The sequence below is a fragment of the Sinocyclocheilus grahami genome, unplaced genomic scaffold (assembly GCF_001515645.1).
Source record: "Sinocyclocheilus grahami isolate Dianchi unplaced genomic scaffold, SAMN03320097.WGS_v1.1 scaffold248.1, whole genome shotgun sequence".
Classification (NCBI taxonomy): domain Eukaryota; kingdom Metazoa; phylum Chordata; class Actinopteri; order Cypriniformes; family Cyprinidae; genus Sinocyclocheilus; species Sinocyclocheilus grahami.
The window spans coordinates 957,737-980,884 of NW_015505427.1; the positions used below are offsets into that span (position 1 = coordinate 957,737).

Genomic DNA, 23,148 nt, shown 5'->3' on the forward strand with positions numbered 1-23,148 from the left:
GTCTGAGCGCCTTTGTTTTTCCTTCAATCCCTCACAATTATTTTATAAAAAAAACTATTATGCAAGTACTTGTTTAAAGTTCACAGTTCTGTTTTCCTGTGTTTCTTATGTAACATCTGCGTAGCGCAGTCAAAACACAAGGTGTGCCTTTTCTGCTACTTTCAGCAAGAGAAATCTCATCTGATCTGAATGGCATTTTGTTATTGTGCCATTTTCAGCTCACTCTACCAAATTGCTGGCAAGGATCAAAAGCGGATTATCGCTTCAGCGTGTGGGAGAAGGTGCATGCATATGCACGTGCGTATCAGTGCGTTCGCAATTACTAGCCTGAAAATGTATATGTAGTGGTTACAGAACGTTTGAGCAAGCATGTGTGCTCATATACTAGAGCATGTGTGGGCTGAAGTATGCGTTTAAAGTCGGCTTTTGCGGGGGAGCTGGAGTATGGCGCCCATGGTCCTGCCTTAAAACGCCACAATAAGATTAACGAGTGCTTGCCGTGCCACATGCTGCTGTCCCTGCTCTTCTGTCTGAGCGCTGACACCTGAAACCCTGACCCAGAGAAGAGGGCATCTGTTGTATCTGCATGGGCATCCGTGACTGTCAGTATGCGCGTTTTATCTATTACTTGCTTTATCATTACTGCAAGAGTCGGAGCAGGTTTTGATGGATGATTACATACTACAAACTTGGGAGCAATGTGCGCTGATAAATAGTGCACAATAAAACCAGGTGTGTGTTTTAGGAAAGGTCCATTTTGGTTGACTTTAAGGGACATAAATATGATATTTATGTCAAATATGACTGAGCAACACGTGAACAACAGTGATCTGAGAGCATTAAGAGAATCAGGCCTCTTTGTTCATTTCCTTCACAATCTAAAGGGAACGGATGCATTCTTATAGACTCATTCAAATTTGAAACATATTTTCAATGCTACTCTATTGCTATACAGACACTAAGATATGCAGGACAGAACATATACAAGTATATATGGCCTACATGGATTAGCCATTCAACTTATAGAGCTGGATAGCAAGCAGAAGCATTGAGAACACTTGTTTCTCACTTGTTTGTGCGTGTGTGTGTGTGTGTGTGTGACACTAATCTGTTAATCTTGTTAATGCCATTGCAGCTGGTGCCCCAACGTCCAGCACATGAAATAAAGGAAGGACAACACGATAACCAACAGCTGTTGACGCTCACTGTTTGCTGCCCATCACACACATGCACTCTCACTAAAATGCTCTTTGTTGGATGGTTTCTGTTGCAGTTTCTCTCAGACTAGATGTCAAAAAGGTAGAGGAACTGAAATGTTTAGTAAAGGAATCGTAACTACTTTTGAAAAACAGTGGGTTGACAACAGGGTAACTACTAAACTTCTATGCAGATGGAGTTCTCCCTTCTTTTTGATGTGCATCCCTAAATTATGACTATATTTAATTTTTAAGATAGGGGAGTTGAATGAGAAAGAAAAAAGTTGGGAATGTCCACTTTGAACTTTGAAAAAATAAATAAATAAATAAAAAACTTCCAAAAAGAGGATTTTTTTGTAGTGACACTATAGAAGCATCATTTTGGGTTCAGCCAAGTTCACTAAAATAACCTTTTAGTGAACAGCTTAAAAAAAAAAATTCTTAGTATGAAGAACATTTTTTAAATCTGAAGAACCTTTAGCCAAAAGGGTGTTTTTGCAGCAAAACCATAGATCCAGAAACCTGTTCCTGGAGGGCTTAGTTTAGTTTAGGCCTATTTTAGCTCCAACCCTAAATAAACACAACTGAAACCGGGTCTTCAGACTCACTAAAAACTTCCAGGCAAGTGTGTTGGAGCTAAACTCTGCCCTCCAGGAGCAGGAATGGATACCCCTTACATAGAAGAACCATTTTTGGTTCCTCAAAGAACCTTTCAGCAAACAGTTCCTTAAAGAAACATGATTCTTTAGTACGAAGAACATTTTAAAACTCTAAAGAACCTTACTTTACAATAAAGAACCTTTTGTGGAATGGAAAGATTCCATGGATGTTAAAGGTTATTCATGGAACCATTAATGCCAGTAAAGAACATTTTTAAGAGCGTGTTTTATGTTTCTGTATCCAAAAGCTCACTATACTTTCTTCTCCTGCTGAAAAGACCATCGCAGATTCTTATCAGCATGATTCTTAACTAACATAACCTCCAAAAAGACTGTGTAGTTCAACAGTTAGACCAGCACCAAACCAACATACACCTGGATGTTCTCACAGGTCTAAGCTGGTCGTTTCAGCAGGAATATGTTTCTTCTGTTTCTTGAAGAATGGTCAGTAGAAACAAGACTCATAATGTCAAGTGACAAGGCATATGGAGGGCCAGAATGATGGAATGAAGGTGCTAGATGTTGACGGTGTCACATTTACAGAGACAATCCGCCTCGTCCTCTTTTCACCGATCCAGAACTCTAGCGTAGTCCTGCAAAGCGCAGCCTCCTTCGCTCTTCAGGTCGGCGAAGACCTGCGTGAAGAAATGCGGGTCTGCGTTGATGCGCAGCATCTTGGTACTGGTGATGTCGATAATGGCCAGACAACGGTCCCAGAATGCCTCTTTAGCCGCTTCCACCAGGAAGGGCTTGAGCGGGTACGAGATCTCGTTCCCCATGTAGGAGTACGACAGGTACAGGCAGGTAAGGAGAATTGCTTGGAGCTCATGCTCTGAAGACACCACGTCGCCATCCACCACATCGCGGCACAGCATGTACACAAACACCACGTTGGCTGGTGTCACAAAGGCCTGGTCCTGCCAGCCCTGGAGCAAGAGTGAGCGGTCCACAGCGCGGAGCCACAAGACCGGATCGGCGGGGGAAAGGTGCTTGAGCCGATAGCAGCGGCCACACAGAAACTCGCCCAGGCAGCGGAGCAGCTCGCTGGTCGAGGCCTGGACGATCACGCGCTTAGGCGAGGAGGTGCATGTGGGCGCGATCTTCTTTACGGAGGAAATCTGCTGCGGTTTGTTGTATCCCACACCCAGCCCTACGCCCAGGCCCAAACCCGCTGGACCATCGTAGCTAGTGAGGTTGGCGCAGGAGAGAGACTTCTTCACATTTTCGCAGTTGAGGTGCAAGACCGGATCCTTCTGGTAGATGTTATTGTTGTTGAGAGGAGCCCCGACAGCCCCTTGACCTCCAGGATAGGCTTTTTTGGACTCGCCCCGCTTCTTGGTGGAGGCCACCAGGCGTTTCCAGGTGAGAGCGGGGAGGAAGATGGAGTGCCCGCGTTTGTGGTTAGGGTCTTTTTGAGTGTTCAGCGAGCGGCTGCTCAGGCTCGGGTAATGGCTTAGAGAACCAGGCCGGTCGTCATAATAACCGGGTTTCCGAGGACCCGGGGAGAGGGACAGTACGGTACCCATGAGTCCACTGAGGTGCTGAAGACACCAGCTGTGTGGGTTGATGTGGCTCAGAAATAAAGTGCTTGTGCCTCACTTTTCGAAATCTGGAAGGTCAAGACTGGGCTGATGAGGGGCATGGATGAGTTCCTGAGAAGATTATATGTAGAGCATTATAATAAATACAGTAAATGACGACTTTAAATGATAGTTAATAAACGTAAATTCATAGAAATAAAGAGAAAAGTCTCTGACATGCATCTTTTGGGGTAACAAATGAACTAACAATTAGAAGAATTTTTTAAAAATTTACAGTCAAACCAAAAATTATTCAGACACCAGATATAATTTTGGATATTTTTTAACTATCTGTAGGACACTATAGTTAATTTATGCAAGTGAGGAAAGCAAAATAAAGTAAACTGTGACATATTATACCCAAAAATTCTTCATACAGTGGACTACCAGTAAAACTGATAAAAATCTGGGACCAAAAATTATTCAGACACTTTGACCTGACCATGTTTTGCTTAAGTGTTTTTACTTTAATTGCTAATGCGAACGTTTTACACCACAGACTGAACAAAATAAAGCTTTGCTTGGTAGTTGGTTGACCTAAATTGGTTTTATCTAATTGTGTACTTAAAGTTCTTGTCATATTTTATTACCATTTTCTAAACTATAGCGAATAAACTTTGATAATGTGAGAAATGTTGAAGGCGTCTGACTAAATTTTGGTTTGATTATATATTGGTAATGTTTATTTAGAATTATACAAGTTTCTAAAACTTTATTTATTTATTTGGCATCTTTTAGAACTATACAAGAGAAATATATGAACCAACTCATTTTTTTTTATTTTTGACAAAAATGTAAGTTACTTCTAAGTAATTATCAACATGTAAAATAATGATAAATATATTAAAGTTTCTCCACTATTTCAACGTTTTACACCACAGACTGAACAAAATAAAGCTTTGCTTGGTAGTTGGTTGACCTAAATTGGTTTTATCTAATTGTGTACTTAAAGTTCTTGTCATATTTTATTACCATTTTCTAAACTATAGCGAATAAACTTTGATAATGTGAGAAATGTTGAAGGCGTCTGACTAAATTTTGGTTTGATTATATATTGGTAATGTTTATTTAGAATTATACAAGTTTCTAAAACTTTATTTATTTATTTGGCATCTTTTAGAACTATTTTATTGACAAGAGAAATATATGAACCAACTCATTTTTTTTTATTTTTGACAAAAATGTAAGTTACTTCTAAGTAATTATCAACATGTAAAATAATGATAAATATATTAAAGTTTCTCCACTATTTATTTCTGTCACTCATCAAATAAGTCAGTTTGTCACATTTACCATGTTAACTGGATTAGGTCACCCAAAAATGAAAATTATGGGTAACACTTACAACAAGGTTCCATTACTTAACACCGGTTAATGCATTAACTAACATTAACTAACAAGAACCAATACAAATGTTTTACAGTATTATTAATCTCTTTTAATGTCAGTTAATAAAAACATATTTGTTCTCTATTAGTTAATCTTAGTTCAGGTCCATTAAATAATATTAACAGATAAAACTTTTGATTTTAACACAGCAGATTTGAACTAAAATTAATAAATGCTTTAGAAGTATTTTTCATTTTTAGTACATGTTCACTAACGCAGTTACCTAATGTTAACAAATGAAACCTTATTGTAAAGTGTTACCAAAATCTGTCGTCATTTATTCTGCCTCATGTTGTTTCAAATCTTTCTTTTTATCTGTGGAACATAAATTTGTTTAAATTTACATTGATGTTTAAATTTAAACATGTAGAATCTTAAAGAAATGTAATTATTGATACTTGTCCTTGATCTTGAGTGTTTTTATAACACTTGTTATAAAGTAATATTTGAGTTGTGAATGAATCACTCTTGAGACTGTTCATTCAACGAATCAATGAATTCAATGACCAGTTCTGTTCTGAATGATTTGTTCACAAATCCAACTGATCCGTTCGGCTCACTGATGACTCACTGATCTAGTTGAAGCAGTTACAGCTCATTGGAGGTGAATATTATCACTATATAATGACTTAAATTTCGATCAGTTCAAATAGTTATTTTTTTAAGAAGTTGTACATAAACTAGATTTGTTAATGTTTGCTACTAGATCATTTTTATGGTGTTTTGAATCTTGAAATCCTTGGAGTCCACATTCATTATAAATGCATTTTAAAAAAGCATAAACTGCACATTACTAAAATTTCTCCACAGAAGAAAGTCGTACGGTTTGGAGTGAAAAACCAAATATTATAATCTTCTCACTGAAATTGTGTAATTTGTAATGAAAACTGCAGTAAAATGTGACCCTGGAGCACAAAACCAGTCATAAGTCGCACGAGTATATTTGTAGCAATAGCCAACAATACATTGTATGGGTCAAAATGATCAATTTTTCTTTTATGCCAAAAATAAAAATCATGTTCCGTGAAGATATTTTGTAAAATTCCTACTGTAAATATTTCAAAACTTAATTTTTGATTGCTAAGAACGTCATTTTGACGACTTTAAAGGGCGATTTTCTCAATATTGAGATTTTTTTTTCACAAGCTCAGGTTCCAGATTTTCTAATAGTTGTTTCTCAGCCAAATATTGTCCTAACAAACCATATGCGAATGGAAAGCTTATAAATTCAGCGTTCAGATGATGTATAAATCTCAATTTAAAAAAAAGAAAATTGTGGTCCACGGTCACAATTATAAAAATAAAAGCATTTTCACCAGTGGTCTCAGACTTTTTGCATAGATTAGCGCTGTACCCATTTTGTGGAAATCGTATTATTTTACTCATAATTCCAACTAATGAGTCTCTTGCGAGAACAGGGCAAAATCTGAGCCATTCAATGTGGACTAGAGGGTCATCAGAACCACTACATGTATCATTAAAACCCTACAACAGCATTTGTTTTGCTCCACACATTTATTTTACATTGTTCATATATTGCATTGAGCTGCATGTATTTGCATATGCTATTTTATTACAGTAACAATATTAAACAGAGTCAGACTTTTTCTGTCTTTAAAAAAATATATATTTCTTGATAGTGGGTTTCTGTGCTATGGTGGGGCCTGAATCCTGACTGAAATTCTTCACAAAGATATTTTTTTGCAGGAAGGAGCACAATTGAGCAGACACAACTTTTCTAAAATTTTAGACATGAAAGGAAGATTTGAAATGGGGCTGTAATTTGCCAGTTCACTAGGATCTAGTTGTGGTTTCTTAATAAGAGGCTTAATAACCGCCAGCTTGAATGGTTTTGGGATGTGACCTAAAGACAACGACGAGTTAATAATATTGAGAAGCGGTTCTTCTGCTACAGGTAACAAGTCTTTCAGTAATTTAGTGGGTACAGGATCTAACAGGCATGTTGTTGGTTTAGATGCAGTGATAAATTTATTTAGCTCTTCCTGTCCTATAGCTGTAAAGCACTGCAGTTTATCTTTTGGTGCGATGAATGAAGCTGAAGTATTATACGCTGTAGAATCTACATTTGTTATTGTATTTCTGATGTTATCTATTTTATCAGTGAAGAAATTCATAAAGTCATTACTATTAAACTGTGAGGGAATATTTAGATCGGGTGGCGTCTGGTTATTTGTTAATCTAGCCAATGTGCTAAATAAAAACCTTGGATTGTTTTGGTTATTTTCTATAAGTTTATGAATAATAATCAGTGTTGGGATGTAACTATTTACATGTAACCGAGTTACGTAATTTAATTACAAAATAAATGTGACTGTAATCTGTTACAGATAGCCTACTGAGAAAAAAAAAGTGTGTAATTAAATTACAGTTACTAATGAAAATGTTAACGATTACAAAGGGGGTTACATCTAAATATTTGTTCATATCAATGTTAAACTCAATGATGTTCAGGGGCCCGGAAACCATAGTGGCACCCCTGATGGTGGATATAAACAGCGACAGACTTTGCGATTGCACAGACAAGCTGAAAGACTTGTTTTCTACGGTGTTGTATTTTGCATTCAATTGAACGCTGCCTTCTAGTGGTCAAATGCCAGAAGGTCTAAACATCTATAGACTGTGACTTGGATTTGAACTGGCTGGTTGCAGGCATTGCTTTCTCTGCTCTACAGAATGAGAGAATAACTATGTATGTATGAGACAACCTAGATGCTTATTTATTTGAAAAATTTAGACACCAATCTCAAAATAGCCAAAACGTGCTCTCCCACTTTTTGTTGAATTTGTATTTCATCATAGCCATACGTACATACATAATCAGAAATAAGTAACATTACATCCCTAACATTAACCTTATTATTTCTCTGGGTTCCTGTCTCAGTGACATCAGACCCATGAAACCATGTGATCTCAGTCAAACAGCAACCCAGTTGTAAAATAGTTATGTTCAAATAGACTAGTTGGAGCAAAAATGTTCCTCATGACCCAATATCATAGACTGACCTCATTCGACTGCTGTGATCATTTTATACACAATCGCCGATTTTATCTTTTGTGTGGGTTAAGAGGAAAAACATTCAGGTATGACATTTTGTGACAGCATCTATTTATGAACCAGACATGAACCCCGTGCCAGCTAACCTCCATCAATCACATTACATGAACACACTGGATAGCCTAAGACTAAGAGTGCATAAATCATAATATATATGTGTGTGTGAATTCTATTTTAGTTTGTTGCTAACATTCTCTCGTCTTGCTTATACTGCTGTGGCTCCTAATCTCACACCACGGCTAACCACCAAATTGTTTATGTCTGGGCTAAATCATACGAATACTCCTGTTATGCATTTTTCTAAACGCCCTTATTTATTTTCTTCAGTAAAGTTTTGTGCCACACTGTGGCAGATATGTAGTAGAGCACTTATGGGGGTAGAATTGTTGCTTAATTCCAAATAAATAGATTATGATCCACAAATAAATAGAATGAGATCCACAAATAAATCTTAAAGTTTCACAAACATGAATTAAATTCACAAATAAATAAAATGAGATTTGCAAATAAAAAACATTCACAAATATTTATGTCACAACCACAACTTTGCCTGGCATTTATTTGCGAATCGTGTCCTGTGCATTTGTAGATAGCTGCACGCATTTGTGAATCGCGTCCTGTGCATTTGTAGATAGCTGCACGCATTTGTGAATCGCGTCCTGTGCATTTGCGAATTGTGAAACATTTCTCGCGTCACAAATGCGTGGAGCTATCTACAAATGCACAGGACGCGATTCACAAATGCGTGGAGCTATCTACAAATGCACAGGACGCGATTCACAAATAAATGCCAGGCAAAGTTGTGGTTGTGACATAAATATATATTTGTGAATATGTTTTTTATTTGCAAATCTCATTTTATTTATTTGTGAATTTAATTCATGTTTGTGAAACTTTAAGATTTATTTGTGGATCTCATTCTATTTATTTGTGGATCATAATCTATTTATTTGGAATTAAGCAACAATTCTACCTCCATAAGCACTGTCCATGGTACTGAAATGACCAAAATAACCTCACAATCATAGTCTCTTTGGATGAAATAGGCTTTATGAGGACCTGGATGGGAAAACCATGAGAAAATGGCTCAATCACTGAATCAAGACAACACGACTGTGCACATTTATCATGCACAAATATCTATGGACACTTTTTTATGAACATATTTGCAAGCCGCCAAATTCAGTCAACTTACTTAGTCATTTTTATTGCCTGTATTATTTTACAACCTTATAAATTGCTTTTAAATCTTTACAACATTCCATTAGCTTTATATTTTAGGGTTTGTGTTGATTCTCACCCAGATAGCACAGTAAAACATTTTCTTATACCACACCATAATACTCATGATGATGCACAATGCAAACATGTGCTGTGTAGTGTATAATTTTGATACTCTTCAGAATTTCAAAAGATAAAAAACTGATTTCAATCGTTATCTCATCCTACCTCTCTGAACACACATAATACATAAACACACATAGCTTCTTGAGATGAGGGGATGCTTATGTCCTCACATTCATCTGCTTCTGGTACAGCATAAAGTCATCTGGAATAGAATCTGTGCAATATACAAAAAGGGAGTTAATCTGAGACACTCAAACACTGTATTGAGCTGCATGTTCAAACAGCTGTCAAATTGACCCTCGGATGCTCAGAATGCATTCCAAATCATGCTACTAACCATTGCATCTATAGCCGAGATTAGACCATATGACGTTCTCCTGAGAGAAGCAGAAGACGCCCAGCCGTCCCCCTCTCATAGTTGTGTCTATCAGGACTCCTGAATCTGCCACCAGTGCTGTACCTTCATACAATCTTAATCTACACCATAGATATAGAGAATCCAGTCAAACTCTACACAATTTTTCCAAGTTTTAATAGTAAGCAGTACTTGTTTTGTGTATCTCTTAAAGTTTAAAGTCAGATTAGCTCTCACCGTATGTAGCCCACCTGTGGGCGGTGAGTGAGGTGCCAGCGATAGGAAGTTCTATCCTTCCAACCCACATTCCTTGGGTCCTTCCAGAGCAAAGTAACTTCCCCTGGTGTGTCTCCTGTGTGCCACAGGGCATTACGCAGATACTCACCAGGACCTGTACGAGACTTCACTGCCTGGAAGAGTGAGGTAAAAAGAGAGACTGGGTGACGTATACACTACTTTTATATACTATACTGTTTTTAAGGGGAATTAATACTTTCGTTCATCAAGGATGCTGAATAAATTGATAAAATGTGACAGTTAAGATTTTTTTATATTTTAAACTTTCCAGTACATCAAAGAATTAAAAAAAAAAACGGTATTTTGTGGTTTCCACAAAAATATGAAGTAGCACAACTGGTTTCAACATTGATACTAATAATCAGAAATGTTTATTGAGCAGCAAATCAGCATATTAGAATGATATCTGAAGGATCGTGTGACACTGAAGACTGGAGTAATGATTCTGAAAATTCAGCTTTGCATTACAGGAATAAATTACATCTTAAATATACTATGTCCCAATCCCATTTTGCTCTCTTTTTCTCCACATTCCTGTCTCACATTCAACACATTTGACATTTCTGCAATCCAATGCTTTATTTATCTGCCACAATAACATACTTTCCTTGCTTTGCTTTTCTCAGCAAGTATTCACATTTAATTGAGATTACACTGCATATCATGTGCATAGTTCGATTACATATTTTAAACAATTTCAATGTGTATTTTGCGTTTCCTCTCACCTTAAGCTGTAGTCCAGGCTGAGCTGAGGCTTTGAAAGGTAAATTCTGCCAATACGTCTGTTCTGTCTGTTTCCACAACACCACATAGAAGCTGGAAGAGTCCTGATAGCCAAAGATGAATCCCACATAATCATCATCAGTGGCTGTGTTCACATGGATTGTTCCCTCAAAATCAACACCATTAAATGCTGTGTAGCCTAAATAAAGAATAAAGAGGTTAATACAGCTGTTGATTTTATGGAGTCTCTATGAAAATGTGTTTACGTACGCACCCACAGCCAAACCAGGGTCGCTGTTCATGGTCTGCACAATCTCCATTCCCTAAAAAAAACACCAAAGCTGTTGTACAATACTTCACAGACATTGTCAACAATGTGCACAACAGTGTAGTAAAAGCTCAGAGACTAGCTGATAAAATAAAAGCCCAAAATTATAAAGTAAATGATAATTTAATGATCACCTTATTCAGTACTACCCAGTTGGGGTCGATCTGAGCATCTCCTTCCGGGTCGAGAATGACTGTCTGAAATGCCCTGAAATCTGTCATAGTGACCTCTGCACTTTCAGGGCATGCATCCAACAAGTCAGTCACCTTATCATTGTCAAAGTCTGCCTCACACATGTCACCAACCCCATTAGCTGATGGGAGAGAAGGTACGAAACAAACATGTTCATTTCTAGATTGGATCAGTAAGACAGTAAATAAATATATTATAGATGTAAGGTGTCTTTGGAAAAGAATACTAGTATACTGGTTACTGCATACTATTTTTATTTATTTTTTTAAATGAAAGTCTGCGCACATTATGTATGTGGTCCAGAAATAAAAAGTTGTCATTTGTTTTAATCAAATTGTGTGTGTTCACTCCAGTCAAACTTAATTAACTCCAGAAGTCAGAGATATTACTTTTAGCAGTATGCTAGTATGCTTTTCCAAAATGCAGAATTAAGAATCAGACCATCAGTATCTTTTTGACTGGGGTTGGGAACAAGTCTGCAGTTATCTGGGCCGGGAGGAAGGATATCTGGAATCCCATCATTGTCATCATCATCATCACACTCGTCCCCGATGCCATCATTATCTGAGTCCAGCTGAGAACTGTTGGGTACTTCAGGGCAGTTATCCCGTGTGTCCTGATATCCATCACCATCCCTACACACAGAGAATCATTTTCACTAGAGCTTTAAAGAATGAATGACAAGCGGATTTTGCTGAGTAATGAATCTCACCACAAAAAGAACATTGAGACATACACCAAAAGGAAACTAACTTAAATCAAGTATAACACTTTGAGAACAGTAAAAATCATTATACCTGTTCTTGGGTAAAATAAGTATTTATTTACACAGGTACTTACATGTCCTTGTTTGTATCACATACATCTCCCACCAAATCGTTGTCCATATCTGACTGCAAAAACAGCAAAATATGGAAATGAATCATTGAATTTGAAAAGCAGTGTGGTTGGAGTACCTGTCCCTTTGCCTTCACTGACTCAAGTGCCACTACTTGTTCAAAATCCAATCAACTTTATTTTATTTATCATTTATGTGCCTTTTAATAATAATTATGGAAGAAATTTTGTTCTTGGTACATTTAACGTGATGTCATTCAAGTTCTCACCTCTTGTTAGCTCAAAAACAGCAGTTAACCCTAACATGAACTACTGTATCTGTAGTTATAAAATCAAACATTTCTGATTTATTGATGGGTCAATCATGAATGATTTGTCTTGAGAAATATGATCAAAGTTTGTTTAAGTAGACGTGTTGTGGAACTTGTACTTCACGTGACAGCATCTAGATTATTGGGGTGCCGCAAGGTTCAGTGCTTGGACCTCTGCTTTACTCAATATACACAACCTCACTGGGCACTATCATAAAAGCTTCATCTACTATGACTTCTACACAGATGATACAGTTTTACATCATTCCAACCTGATGACCACTAGTTCAGCATGTATCTCTTCCTGCCTTTTTTTAGACATCTCAACCTACATGATGGACCTTCTGCTTTGTCCTTAAAGGCACCCCCTTTTCCCTTCCCTACCCTTTTGCGTTAAGTACTTCTCTTTGTCTAACCTGCAATGGATCGTTGACCTCAGGACAGCTGTCGCACGCGTCTCCCACACCATCTGCATCTCGGTCTGTCTGCATGGGGTTGGGTATCTTAGGACAGTTATCCAACACGTTAGGGATGCCTGTAAAAAAATTAAGTGGTGAAAACAGATGATGTGGTACAATGCTGTAAAACCACAGAACAGATGAAAGTGAATGGGACTGACCATCTCCATCAATATCATTGTCACAGATGTCTCCCTTGCCATTGCCATCAGTATCAAGCTGATCTCCATTGGGAACGCTGGGGCAGTTATCACAAGCGTCGCCATAGGAGTCTGTGTCAGAGTTCTGCTGGTCCTTATTGGGCACCAGACGACAGTTGTCCTGCAAAATTTAAATAGCTACTGCTTAAGAATGTGTCATTATGAAGAACGTGTTTCTACATAAATAAAAAAAGACATTTTGAAGGACATCAGCCAAAGTGAAAACAGTTTGGTATCCAATGATTGTTCAAATATTTTTACAATTCTTCACAACTTGATCAGCAACCTCAACATTTTTAATTCCATCTCCGTCTGCATCCTCGTCACATTGATCACCAATCCCATCTCCATCTGTGTCCTCTTGCCCAGAGTTTGGGGTATTTGCACAGTTGTCCTGCACAGGGATATTCAATTTATTATTATTATTCAAGGGATATTCAATTTTATATGCATATTATACCAAAATTGTTAAGAAATCACAACAGAAATTAAAGTATATGTGTTTTGCTGAAGGAAGGCTGTCATCAGTTAAGCAGAAAACCATTCAAAGCAATTAATTGGACAAAATTCAATAAACAGTCATGTTACTTTTTTAACGCATAAAACCTACTTGCAATCCAATTTAACAGGTGCTATTTGGACTGCTATTACGCTGCAACATGCGATTCATTCTTAGTGAATTCCCTCCTAAAATCACTGTAAAATGAGGATGTACCGCTCTGCAGTGTTTGTCATTGTCAATGCATGGAAGAGGCCCATCAGGGTAACCGTCAATGTCTGAGTCTGGACCACAGGTGTTCCCATTACCTGCCCAGCCAACGTTACACTGCAAGACACAAAATGAAGAGAAAAATCAGCCATTTGGACAATTCTGGGTTGTTCTTTTTGAGCTTTTTTAAAAGAAGCAAATAAGTAATGCAAAACATTACAAGAAAACAAGAATTTGTTGTCTCACTTAAGCGCTGCATGTACTTGTACACAAATGCAAGATTTTGGATTCAACATTTCCAAGTAGGAAATTATCTATCTGGCTTTATTATGAAGTTTTTAGAGTTTTTAGATTCTCACCACACAGGAAATGTCACTGTTGCGGCCCATCATACAGTGTGCATTCACATCACAGGGGTTATAGCCCAGAGTTTCACACGTCCTCCTTGCAAAACAGCCTGTAGTCTGATTACCCACAAATCCAGCTTTACACTGGCCACACTTGAACGATCCCTATAAAAAGAGAGCAGTCAGTTTGGTAGTAGTACATTCATGTTTCATCACTTATGGCTGCTCTGCTTGAGTTGCCGATTCTAGTGCTTTTTAATTTATATGCACATTTTTACAGTTTACTCACCACTGTATTTATACAGACTGAGTTGGGCACACAGGCACCAGAGTGCTCAGCACACTCATCAATATCAACACATTCCTGAAAAAATAAACAACATTCACACAGTAAAAGCCTATTCACTTCGATGTAAAATTCTGTTGTAATTGAATTTTGATACTTTTTACCTGCTTGTGGCTCTTGGCAAACTCAACACTAACCCCCCTGAGTGTTGGACCAGTGAATCCTATGGGACAGGACTCACAGGTGAAGCCTTTAGCTGTGTTCACACACAACTCTACAGAAACACAGGGCTGAGCAGTACACTAGGACAAAGAGAGATATTGAGAGAAAAAAGAAAAGTGAAAAATTGTTTTGAATTGTATTGAATGTGCACTTTCAAATCTTTAAAATATATAAAAAATTTACTTAGATGATATGATATTAATGAAATAAAAGGCCACTTACAGACAACTTACAGAGAAGACACTTTTATGTTTCTTAACACACCTAAAAGTGCACTTTGTAATAATGTCAAATTAAGTTTTACTTTAAATGTTTTAAATGTTATTTTACATTTTTACTAAAGCACATGTTAAGTACTTGAGTATAATTTTAACGGTAATATTCAGCATTACATTTAAAGTTAAAGCGGTCCTATTATGCTTTTTCACTTTTTCAACTTTAGTTAGTCTGTAATGTTGCTGTTTGAGCATAAAAAAGATCTGCAAATTTACAAAGCTCAAAGTCCACTTCAAAAGGAGATATTTTATTTAACAGAAATCACTTTTCAAAAACTACAACGAACGACTAATTTGGACTACATCATATTTTCTGGGATTTGTGATGTCACAAATATCGACGAATGGGACGAGACCTGGTTGAGCTGCACTAGAGAAGGCGACGAGTGTTATCACTATGTCGGAGACACGCTAGCTTTCCCAAGGCAGACAAACTTATGGCGCTTTCCACTGCGTGGTACGGCTCAGCTCGTTATAGTTGTGCCGCCTCTATTGCCGCGACTCCTGAAAAACTTTTTCATTCCGCATCGCCCCATCAAGCTCGCTGGATCCGCTCCTCTGCTATCAACGAGAGGAACGTCTGTACTTCCTCAACAGACCACAAAACAGCCATTTTTTTGGTTGTTAAAAAAGGTGCTCTAGTTCTAAACAGTTGCATTCGATCCTTCGCTGGCTGTGCTGATTTAAATCTAGTGGTTCTGTTGTGTTTGTGTCGCAAGTTCAGTGACGCAGGTAGTGACGATTCTCTCCGGCCAATCAGTGATCAGCAGAGTTTACACGTCACGTTTTGGTAATGGTACGGTTCACTTGGAACCTCAACCGAGGTGGTACTAAAAAAAGTACCAGGTACCAGGTACTGTACACAGTGGAAACCCCCCCCAAAGTGAACTGTACCGTGCCGTAGCATACAGTGGGAAAGCGCCATTAGAGTGGTTACAATCATCTGGGTTTAAATCGCGCTTAAATTGATTTGATTTTGACGCAATATTTACACTGAAGCTCGCAGGCGGCTATGGTAAGAGGAATGACATTTCCCGACCAGGTGCCGAGTAAATATGTGAAAAATAATGTGTTTTTCGAACAACCTAGTATGACAGCCTGTTCTAGTACACCCCCAAAACAAAATCAAGACTTTGTAAAAGAGCATAATTGGACCCCTTTAATATATTTTAAATGTACTAAAATGCAAGTTAATTGTTTCAAATGTCTACTAACATTTAAATATTTGAAATACAATTTTCAATAGAAATGACATTAAAGTAAATTTTTTTTTTTTTCAGTACATTCAGCAGCAGAATCTATATATCTATATCTGTATCTATATTTCAAAGAAAATATAAGTAATTATGAAATTACATATAAAGATGTATTTAAGTCCTACTTAAGTGGGTCAAAAGAGCAAACTAAAATTCAGCTAACTGCATTCAATATAATGCAACTGTCATGAATTCTGTCCATGGACTTCCATTCACTCTCCACCAGAGGTCACCCTTCCATTACATTGACTCTCGCACTACACAAACTGTTGCATGTCATCCCGGACTACATATCCCATCATCCATTGCACTGATTGCACACTGCACTGATTGCACACAGCTGTAACCAATCACATATTCACTATATAACACTCACTCAGATCCCTTTCAAACTGCCGAGTATTGTATGCGCATATCGCTAGTTGTGATAGCTACGTTACGGAGCCTACTTGAAGTTTCCTAGTCTAGTCTAGTCTAGTCTAGTCTAGTCTAGTCTAGCCTAGTCTTGCCTTGTCTGTTTCCTCGTCTTCTGATCATTGCCTGTGTACTTTGGATTACCTCTCTCGTCTTGCCCTGTTCGGATACTGTTTGTCCCTGCCTGGACCTTTGCTTTGTACCTGGATTATCCCTCTAGTCTCGCCCTGTTTGATTACATTCGTCATCGACTGACCCTCGCTTGTTTACCGGACTATCCTTGCCTTGTCTTCTACATACCAGTTTGCCTATGTCTGACCTATGCCTGTTTATGACCACGTCTTAATAAAAGCTTTGCACATGGATCCGCACGTCTCATGTTTTGGTTACTCCGTAACAGTAACAGTACAATTTAATTGCAATGAACAGACAATACAGTGTCAAAACACATTACACTCAATTTGCATATAAGTATACTATAAAGTCCATTAATTAATTAATTAAGACTCAGGTAATAAAATTAATAATAATAATAATAATATGCTGTCTGCAGGAACCTCATCAATGTCCTGGCAGTGTGTTCCGTTTCCAGTCATGCCCTCTGGACAGGGGCCACACTGATATCCTGGGTACATCGTGCTCTCCATGCAGCTCACAGCGTTATAGCAGGGGTTAGGATGACATCGGGACTGAGGCTCATGGAATCCTGATAAACAGAGAGACACACATACAGATTACCCTTATATCACAACAATCTTCAGACATGTTTATCAAAACATGATCTGCCATCTCCAAGCTCTTACTCCATCCCTTACCACACACTTGACATTCATGAATGGTGTTTCTGATGAGAGACATCTCTTTTGTCTGAAAACACATCAAAGTAGAAAGAATTTAATTTGATAAAATGCAATGTTCCAATTAAAAACAGATGTAATAAAATATATATCCTCCAATCCAAGCGTAATATGCAGAGACAACTATAGTTAAGTGATTTGTGAAAACTATTCCTGTGAGCCACATAATCTCATATTCAATTATAGGGCTGATGAAGACATCTAAGCCTGTTCCTATTTTCATCCTCATTCATTCATTCCTCTCTCTATGGTGTTCTCTTACCTGTTCTCTGATATCCTCTCTCAGCTCTCCCATGATCTGGTTAAAGATGATCAACTGTCCGATCAGAGCTTTGGTCTGATCACCTGGCCACATTATTATCACAGAAAAGCATTACAGGCATGAAAATAATTCAGCTGTAATAATACATGCACATATGATTGAATCTTTGTTGATATTTACCGAGGATGGCATTAATGTCACTGCCTACTGTAAAGAAACAACAGTCACATTTTATCTCAAAGTTTCTAGTTCAAAAACAAATAAATATACTTATACTTCTGATCAAACATTTTGGGTTGGTAAGAGTTTTTTTAATGTTTTTGAAAGAAGTCTTTCATGTTCACTAAGGTGGCATTTATTTGATCAAAAACACAGTAAAAACAGCAATATTTTAAAATATTGTAATATAAATTTGAAATAGCTGTTTTCTATGTGAATATGCTGTGAAATGTAATTTATTTCTGTTATGCTAAAGTTGAATTTTCAGCATCGTTACTCCAGTGTCACATGATCTTTCAGAAATCATTCTAATATGATGATTTGCTACTCAAGAAACATTTATGCTTATTATCAATGTTGAAAACAGTTGTTATGCTGTTTCATATTTTTGTGGCAACTGTGACACTTTTTCCAGGATTCTTTGAATCAAAAGAACATAATTTATTTGAAATTGAAATATTTTGTAACATAATAAATATCTTTACTGTCACTTTGATCCATTTTAAAGCATCCTTGCTTAATAAGAGTATTTAAAAAATCCTACTGACCCCAAACTTTTTTTTTTTTTACAGTTTTCTACAGTTTTTCCTCATTTTCAAAATGTATGAATTGTTTGTAGGAATAATATCTGTGGAATTTCTGCATTGCCACAAGAGGGCAGTATGATGACATGACACTGTTTGTAAAGGAATATTATACTGAGCAGAATGTATTTTTAAATACAGTGTGTGAAAAACATTACAAGTTCTCCTTATGCTGTCAGAATAGTGTTTACCTGCATTGCTTATAGCTGAATCTCCTTGGAATGGACAGTCAATGAGAAGACCAGCTGTAGCCAGAGAGCCTCCGAGAGCTAGTTTAACAGACTCTATTGAACCCTAAAATATATACATATATGAAACATATTCAATACTAGCACATTTACATGCTTCCTCGTCCCTCTTCTTACACACTTTAACACACTGACCTTCCACACAGGCAAATTGACACCTATCATTAAACAGAGCAGTCAGTCAGGTGATGCTAAATCAGACATCCATGGTCTGTTACAACAACGGTTGTACTAAACACATTTACTAGGATGTCTGCACAACTTTGCATATGTATATTGAAGACAACACTAATTAGATATTTACATTGGTTCATACAAATCTCTATGCAAGGTAACTTGTGAGTGGTGGCTAAGGCAAATGGATTTGATTTAAAAGAGCCCACCTCTGAGTTTCTATGATATTTTGGTCTGTCTGGCTTGAGTTGCTCTTTTTAAGTCTATGAGACTTTTCTAACCAGTCATACTGTCTGCCAGCTCAAACAATTAAGTCACTTAAAAAGCACAAATCACACAATTTGAAATATCATTTATGAGGTGTGCATCTACTGTAAAGGGATAGCTCACCCAAAAATTTTAATTCTCTCATTTACTCATTCATCCACTGAAATTCCACATAACCAAAATTGTCACACATTAAAAAGTATAAAAAGCTATTTTAGCGTACAGCATAATCCACATAAAGCCTAATCCATATTAGCGGCCTCTGAAGATGTTTGAATAAAAGTCTAAATTAGATCTGTTCGTCATATAAAGTGATCTCTTTAGACTTAAATTGCTCAATTCTTATGGATTATGTTAACAATGTCTTTATAATATCAATTAACATTTTAAGTTTTAATTGTGTGGACTTTCAATGGAAGGACAGAAATCTTTCAGGTTTCACTAAAAATATCTTCATTTGTGTTTTTCGAAAAGATGACCAAAGTCTTATAGGTTTGAAACATAAAGTATCATGACATGAACTATCCCTTTAAATTTGCTGTACAGTTACTTTGACTCACATTGACTGCATGACAAAAAAAAAAAAGATCATTAATTGTTGACCTAAATGAATCACCTGTATCCTGGCATAAGATTTCTGTCCGGTGCGAACATCCAAAGATTCTGCCTTTGATGGAAGCCCGACAAATGAAGGGAGGCCCTGAGCAGAGTCCACCAAACGGCAGTTTACGTAAAGCTCTAGGTTTATGTGACTGCGTCTCAGTCCACTCATTCTGAGTATAAGTGATTGGGTGCGTCCCTCAGCGAGGACTGGGTTTTGTAAATTGACAGCATGAGCTTTTCCATCAGAGCGCAAGTATCGCACCAGTACTGAGGAGAGAAAGGAGAAGTGATCTTTCCAAAGACATGAATCATAAGCAAATATCGACTTATAGAGCACCTAATGACATTTGGGGAAATGTTTGCAAATGACCCAAAAAGAGCTTACATTTGTTGATCTTGCCTACAGCAGCAACCTCCAGGTATTTCTTGTTGTCCTCTTCATCATAGAGACCGAACAATACGCCGCCGAGTTTGGGTGGCAGCATGAAGGTGGAGGTGATGTACAGATCTCCTACCGTCTGCAGCGCTCCAGACAGACTCTCTATAGCTGCAGCTGTCTGACGTGCATCATGGAGCTCCAATACATTAATCACTGGAAGAAAGAGTATAGATTTTAAGGCTAAATCACATGCGCAGATAAATCTATTTTATGAACGAGAAACTTTTGGAGAATGCTTGAAAACACAAATGTGGACGGAGAGTGTTTTGAAATCAGGCTTCAAATCCAGACTAATGTTAATTACTGTATTTAGATTAATATATAGACATAGTATTTGTTTGCTTCAGGCCGGTATTACTATATAGACAAATAGTCTGAATAGTAATAGTCTACTTTTTTCAAGTGACTAGTAAAGTAACACATTACTTTTTAATCTACAGTTACTTTGTCAAATAAGTAACTCCAGTTACTTTGTTTTCCCGTTAATTGACTAACAGCTCTCCTGTCCCCATGTTGAGAGAAATCGGGAGTAAGTGCAGAGGCGTTGTGTGCACTATGTGAACATGATATATCAAAATGAATAAAAACAGTGAAATGCAAACTCAGAATGACATAAACCTGTCATAACTAAATATGTTAAATAACATATACATCCTTTATGTATTTAATCCCATTTGTCGTTGCTGCTGACCTCCGATTATCCAATTCTACCACATGAATAAGCAAAAATTTAGATACATAAACATAACATTTGTGTTTCACTTTTTTTATTGCTGAAGAGTGTTGAACTTTCTTCTCCTGCGTCCTATTATTATATAACCTAACATGGTGATTTTTGGCTTCTCTCTAAACTCTACAGAGTTGTTGACTTTTAAGCAAGTGACCTTTTTCAAGTTACGGGAAATAATAATTCGAAAATTATTTGATTTGATTATAGGCCTATTTTATTCATGCTGCAATGCATGCTGGGAACTCACAAACTCTTAACATTTCAGTATATTGTTCAATTTGAAATTCTTTGTTCAGAAACCTTTGACTAGTTGGGATAACTTTTGGGGGATTCTGTTGATGAAACATGGGCTCTTATGTAACTTAATGTTCTTAGTATTTATGACTTAAAAGGTCCCATTAACTGGAAAATATGTAGCCTAGTTACTTTTACAGTGCAAGCCACAAACTAAACGGAAGCTGGCTCTATTCCTCTAGATAAAGGATCTTTTACCTGTATTTCTTGTACCTATAGTTGTACTGGTAGGCTATATGCAAAGCTTGTTAATGGAAGGAGGCAGCTTCTTATTTTTACTTAATTGTTTTTATAAATATTTCTCTATATAAACATCATTCAGTCAATTATTTCTTGTGCAAATGAGTCTTTTTTATATATATAACATTTTACATTTATATGCACTTTCATTCGAGGAAAGATGTGCAATTAAAAAAAAACAGAGTTACATGCCATAATAACAAATACCCATTAAAAAAAATCTAGGGGGCAAATATTGCCCCTTAATAAATAGTTACTTTCTGACAATCAATGTTTGTATGGATACCAGCTTCCATTTACATGTCATTATCTCATTGTTCGAGCACCGAGGGAAGCATGAAATGAGACAATAAAGGACTATTTGGGTTATGATTTAACGGTTTAACAGCACAACAACTAACCAGATTACCACTTTGTCACCAAGAATGTGAGAGCTCTGAACTTAGCCTACACCACCACTTAATTGTCCAAACGAACTTAAGAAAAGCAGCGTTACAGTCCAATGGAAATAACAACAACATTCAAATCATATTACATTTGAATATGTAGCCTACTGTATGATTTAAAATAAAAAGGAAACCTTTAAATTCCGCCGATTCGGAGAAGTGTCCAAACGCAACATACAGGACAAGCAGATCTGGCACAATTTTCCTCAACTCCATCCTCTTGAACCAAGTGCAGCAGATATTGTTTAATAACCCGATTAAAATATAATCCAGTTAAATTCCCGTTTCCCAAAGACGCGAACAGCTTCCAAGAGCCTCATAACATCACATAACCCCGCCGAGTCTCTGTGACCTGAACGGCCCGGGGCTCAAAGTGTCTGGAGGCTCCTCCGAGGCTCTGCAGCGCTCCACACTTTCTGTCCCAGATGAGAAACAGAAGTTGAGCTGCGATAACGAGCCCTTGTCAATCAACTACAAGTATTTACTGCGGCTCTCTCCCGCTGCGCCTACAGTTCATACCGCACTGAGCTCCTCTCAGATTGAATTTCACCGCGCAAAGGAAAATATCTTTCAAAGTTTTTGTTTCTGAGACTAAACATACATCTACCGAGTTTGGGTTTTGTGAATGAAGCATATACTACGGCCAGAGTACAAAATAAAGCTATGAGAAAGTTTTTGAGATAATTTAGAGGGCGGGATCCGTTGGAGCTCAATTCGCTTGTCTTATTTAGACTATTAATTATTTATAGTATGCTTCCTTGCTTGTGTTTTAAATTGGTTAATGACATTAAACTTATTTTGTCAGTGTTTTGTAGCGTCTGGTAAACGCAAACTTCCCTTCAGCTTTGACTAACTTGTAAATGTGACCCTGGACCACAAAACCATCATAAGGGTAAATTTTTTGAAATTGAGATTTATCTGAACAGAAAAGCTGAATAAATAAGCTTTCCATTGATGTATGGTTTTAGAATGGGACAATATTTGGCTGAGATACAACTATTTGAAAATCTGAGGGTGCAAAAAACATTTTTTTAAATCAAATGATTGAGAAATTTGCCTTAAAAGTTGTCCAAATTGGGTTCTTAGCAATGCATAGTCTATTACCCTGTTGAAAAAAACAGCATATGCTGGTTAGGTATGTTTTGACGCTGGTTTAAGCTGGTCCTTTTGCTGGTTTAAACTGGTCATGGGCTGGGAAAGAACCAGCATAAACCAGCAAAGGACCAGCTTAAACCAGCAAAGGACCATCTTAAACCAGCAAAGGACCAGCATAAACTAATCAAAAATTAAGTTTTGATATTCACTGTAGGAATGTTTAAAAATATCTT

General features: G+C 37.1%; 2 protein-coding genes across 2 annotated transcripts; both read right to left on the reverse strand.

Annotated features, from left to right (window-relative positions):
- Window positions 1–2,006: 2,006 nt before the first annotated feature.
- Window positions 2,007–3,511, reverse strand: LOC107598237 (cyclin-dependent kinase 5 activator 1-like). The gene has a single exon (XM_016289516.1). It carries the CDS (start codon window positions 3,379–3,381, stop codon window positions 2,422–2,424), a length of 960 nt encoding a protein of 319 aa, XP_016145002.1. The 5' UTR covers window positions 3,382–3,511; the 3' UTR covers window positions 2,007–2,421.
- Window positions 3,512–8,943: 5,432 nt separating this feature from the next.
- Window positions 8,944–22,658, reverse strand: LOC107598217 (thrombospondin-3b). Its single transcript, XM_016289496.1, has 23 exons — window positions 21,955–22,658; window positions 20,057–20,263; window positions 19,685–19,938; window positions 18,571–18,673; window positions 17,757–17,783; window positions 17,577–17,659; window positions 17,273–17,324; window positions 17,015–17,163; window positions 14,455–14,592; window positions 14,294–14,368; window positions 14,017–14,169; window positions 13,664–13,774; window positions 13,235–13,342; window positions 12,910–13,069; window positions 12,707–12,825; window positions 11,983–12,035; window positions 11,584–11,777; window positions 11,085–11,263; window positions 10,897–10,945; window positions 10,625–10,821; window positions 9,840–10,012; window positions 9,585–9,724; window positions 8,944–9,461 (listed from the first exon to the last, which is right to left on the reverse strand). Exons 1-23 carry the CDS (start codon window positions 22,034–22,036, stop codon window positions 9,406–9,408), a joined length of 2,862 nt encoding a protein of 953 aa, XP_016144982.1. The 5' UTR covers window positions 22,037–22,658; the 3' UTR covers window positions 8,944–9,405.
- Between the last annotated feature and the right edge of the window lie 490 nt (window positions 22,659–23,148).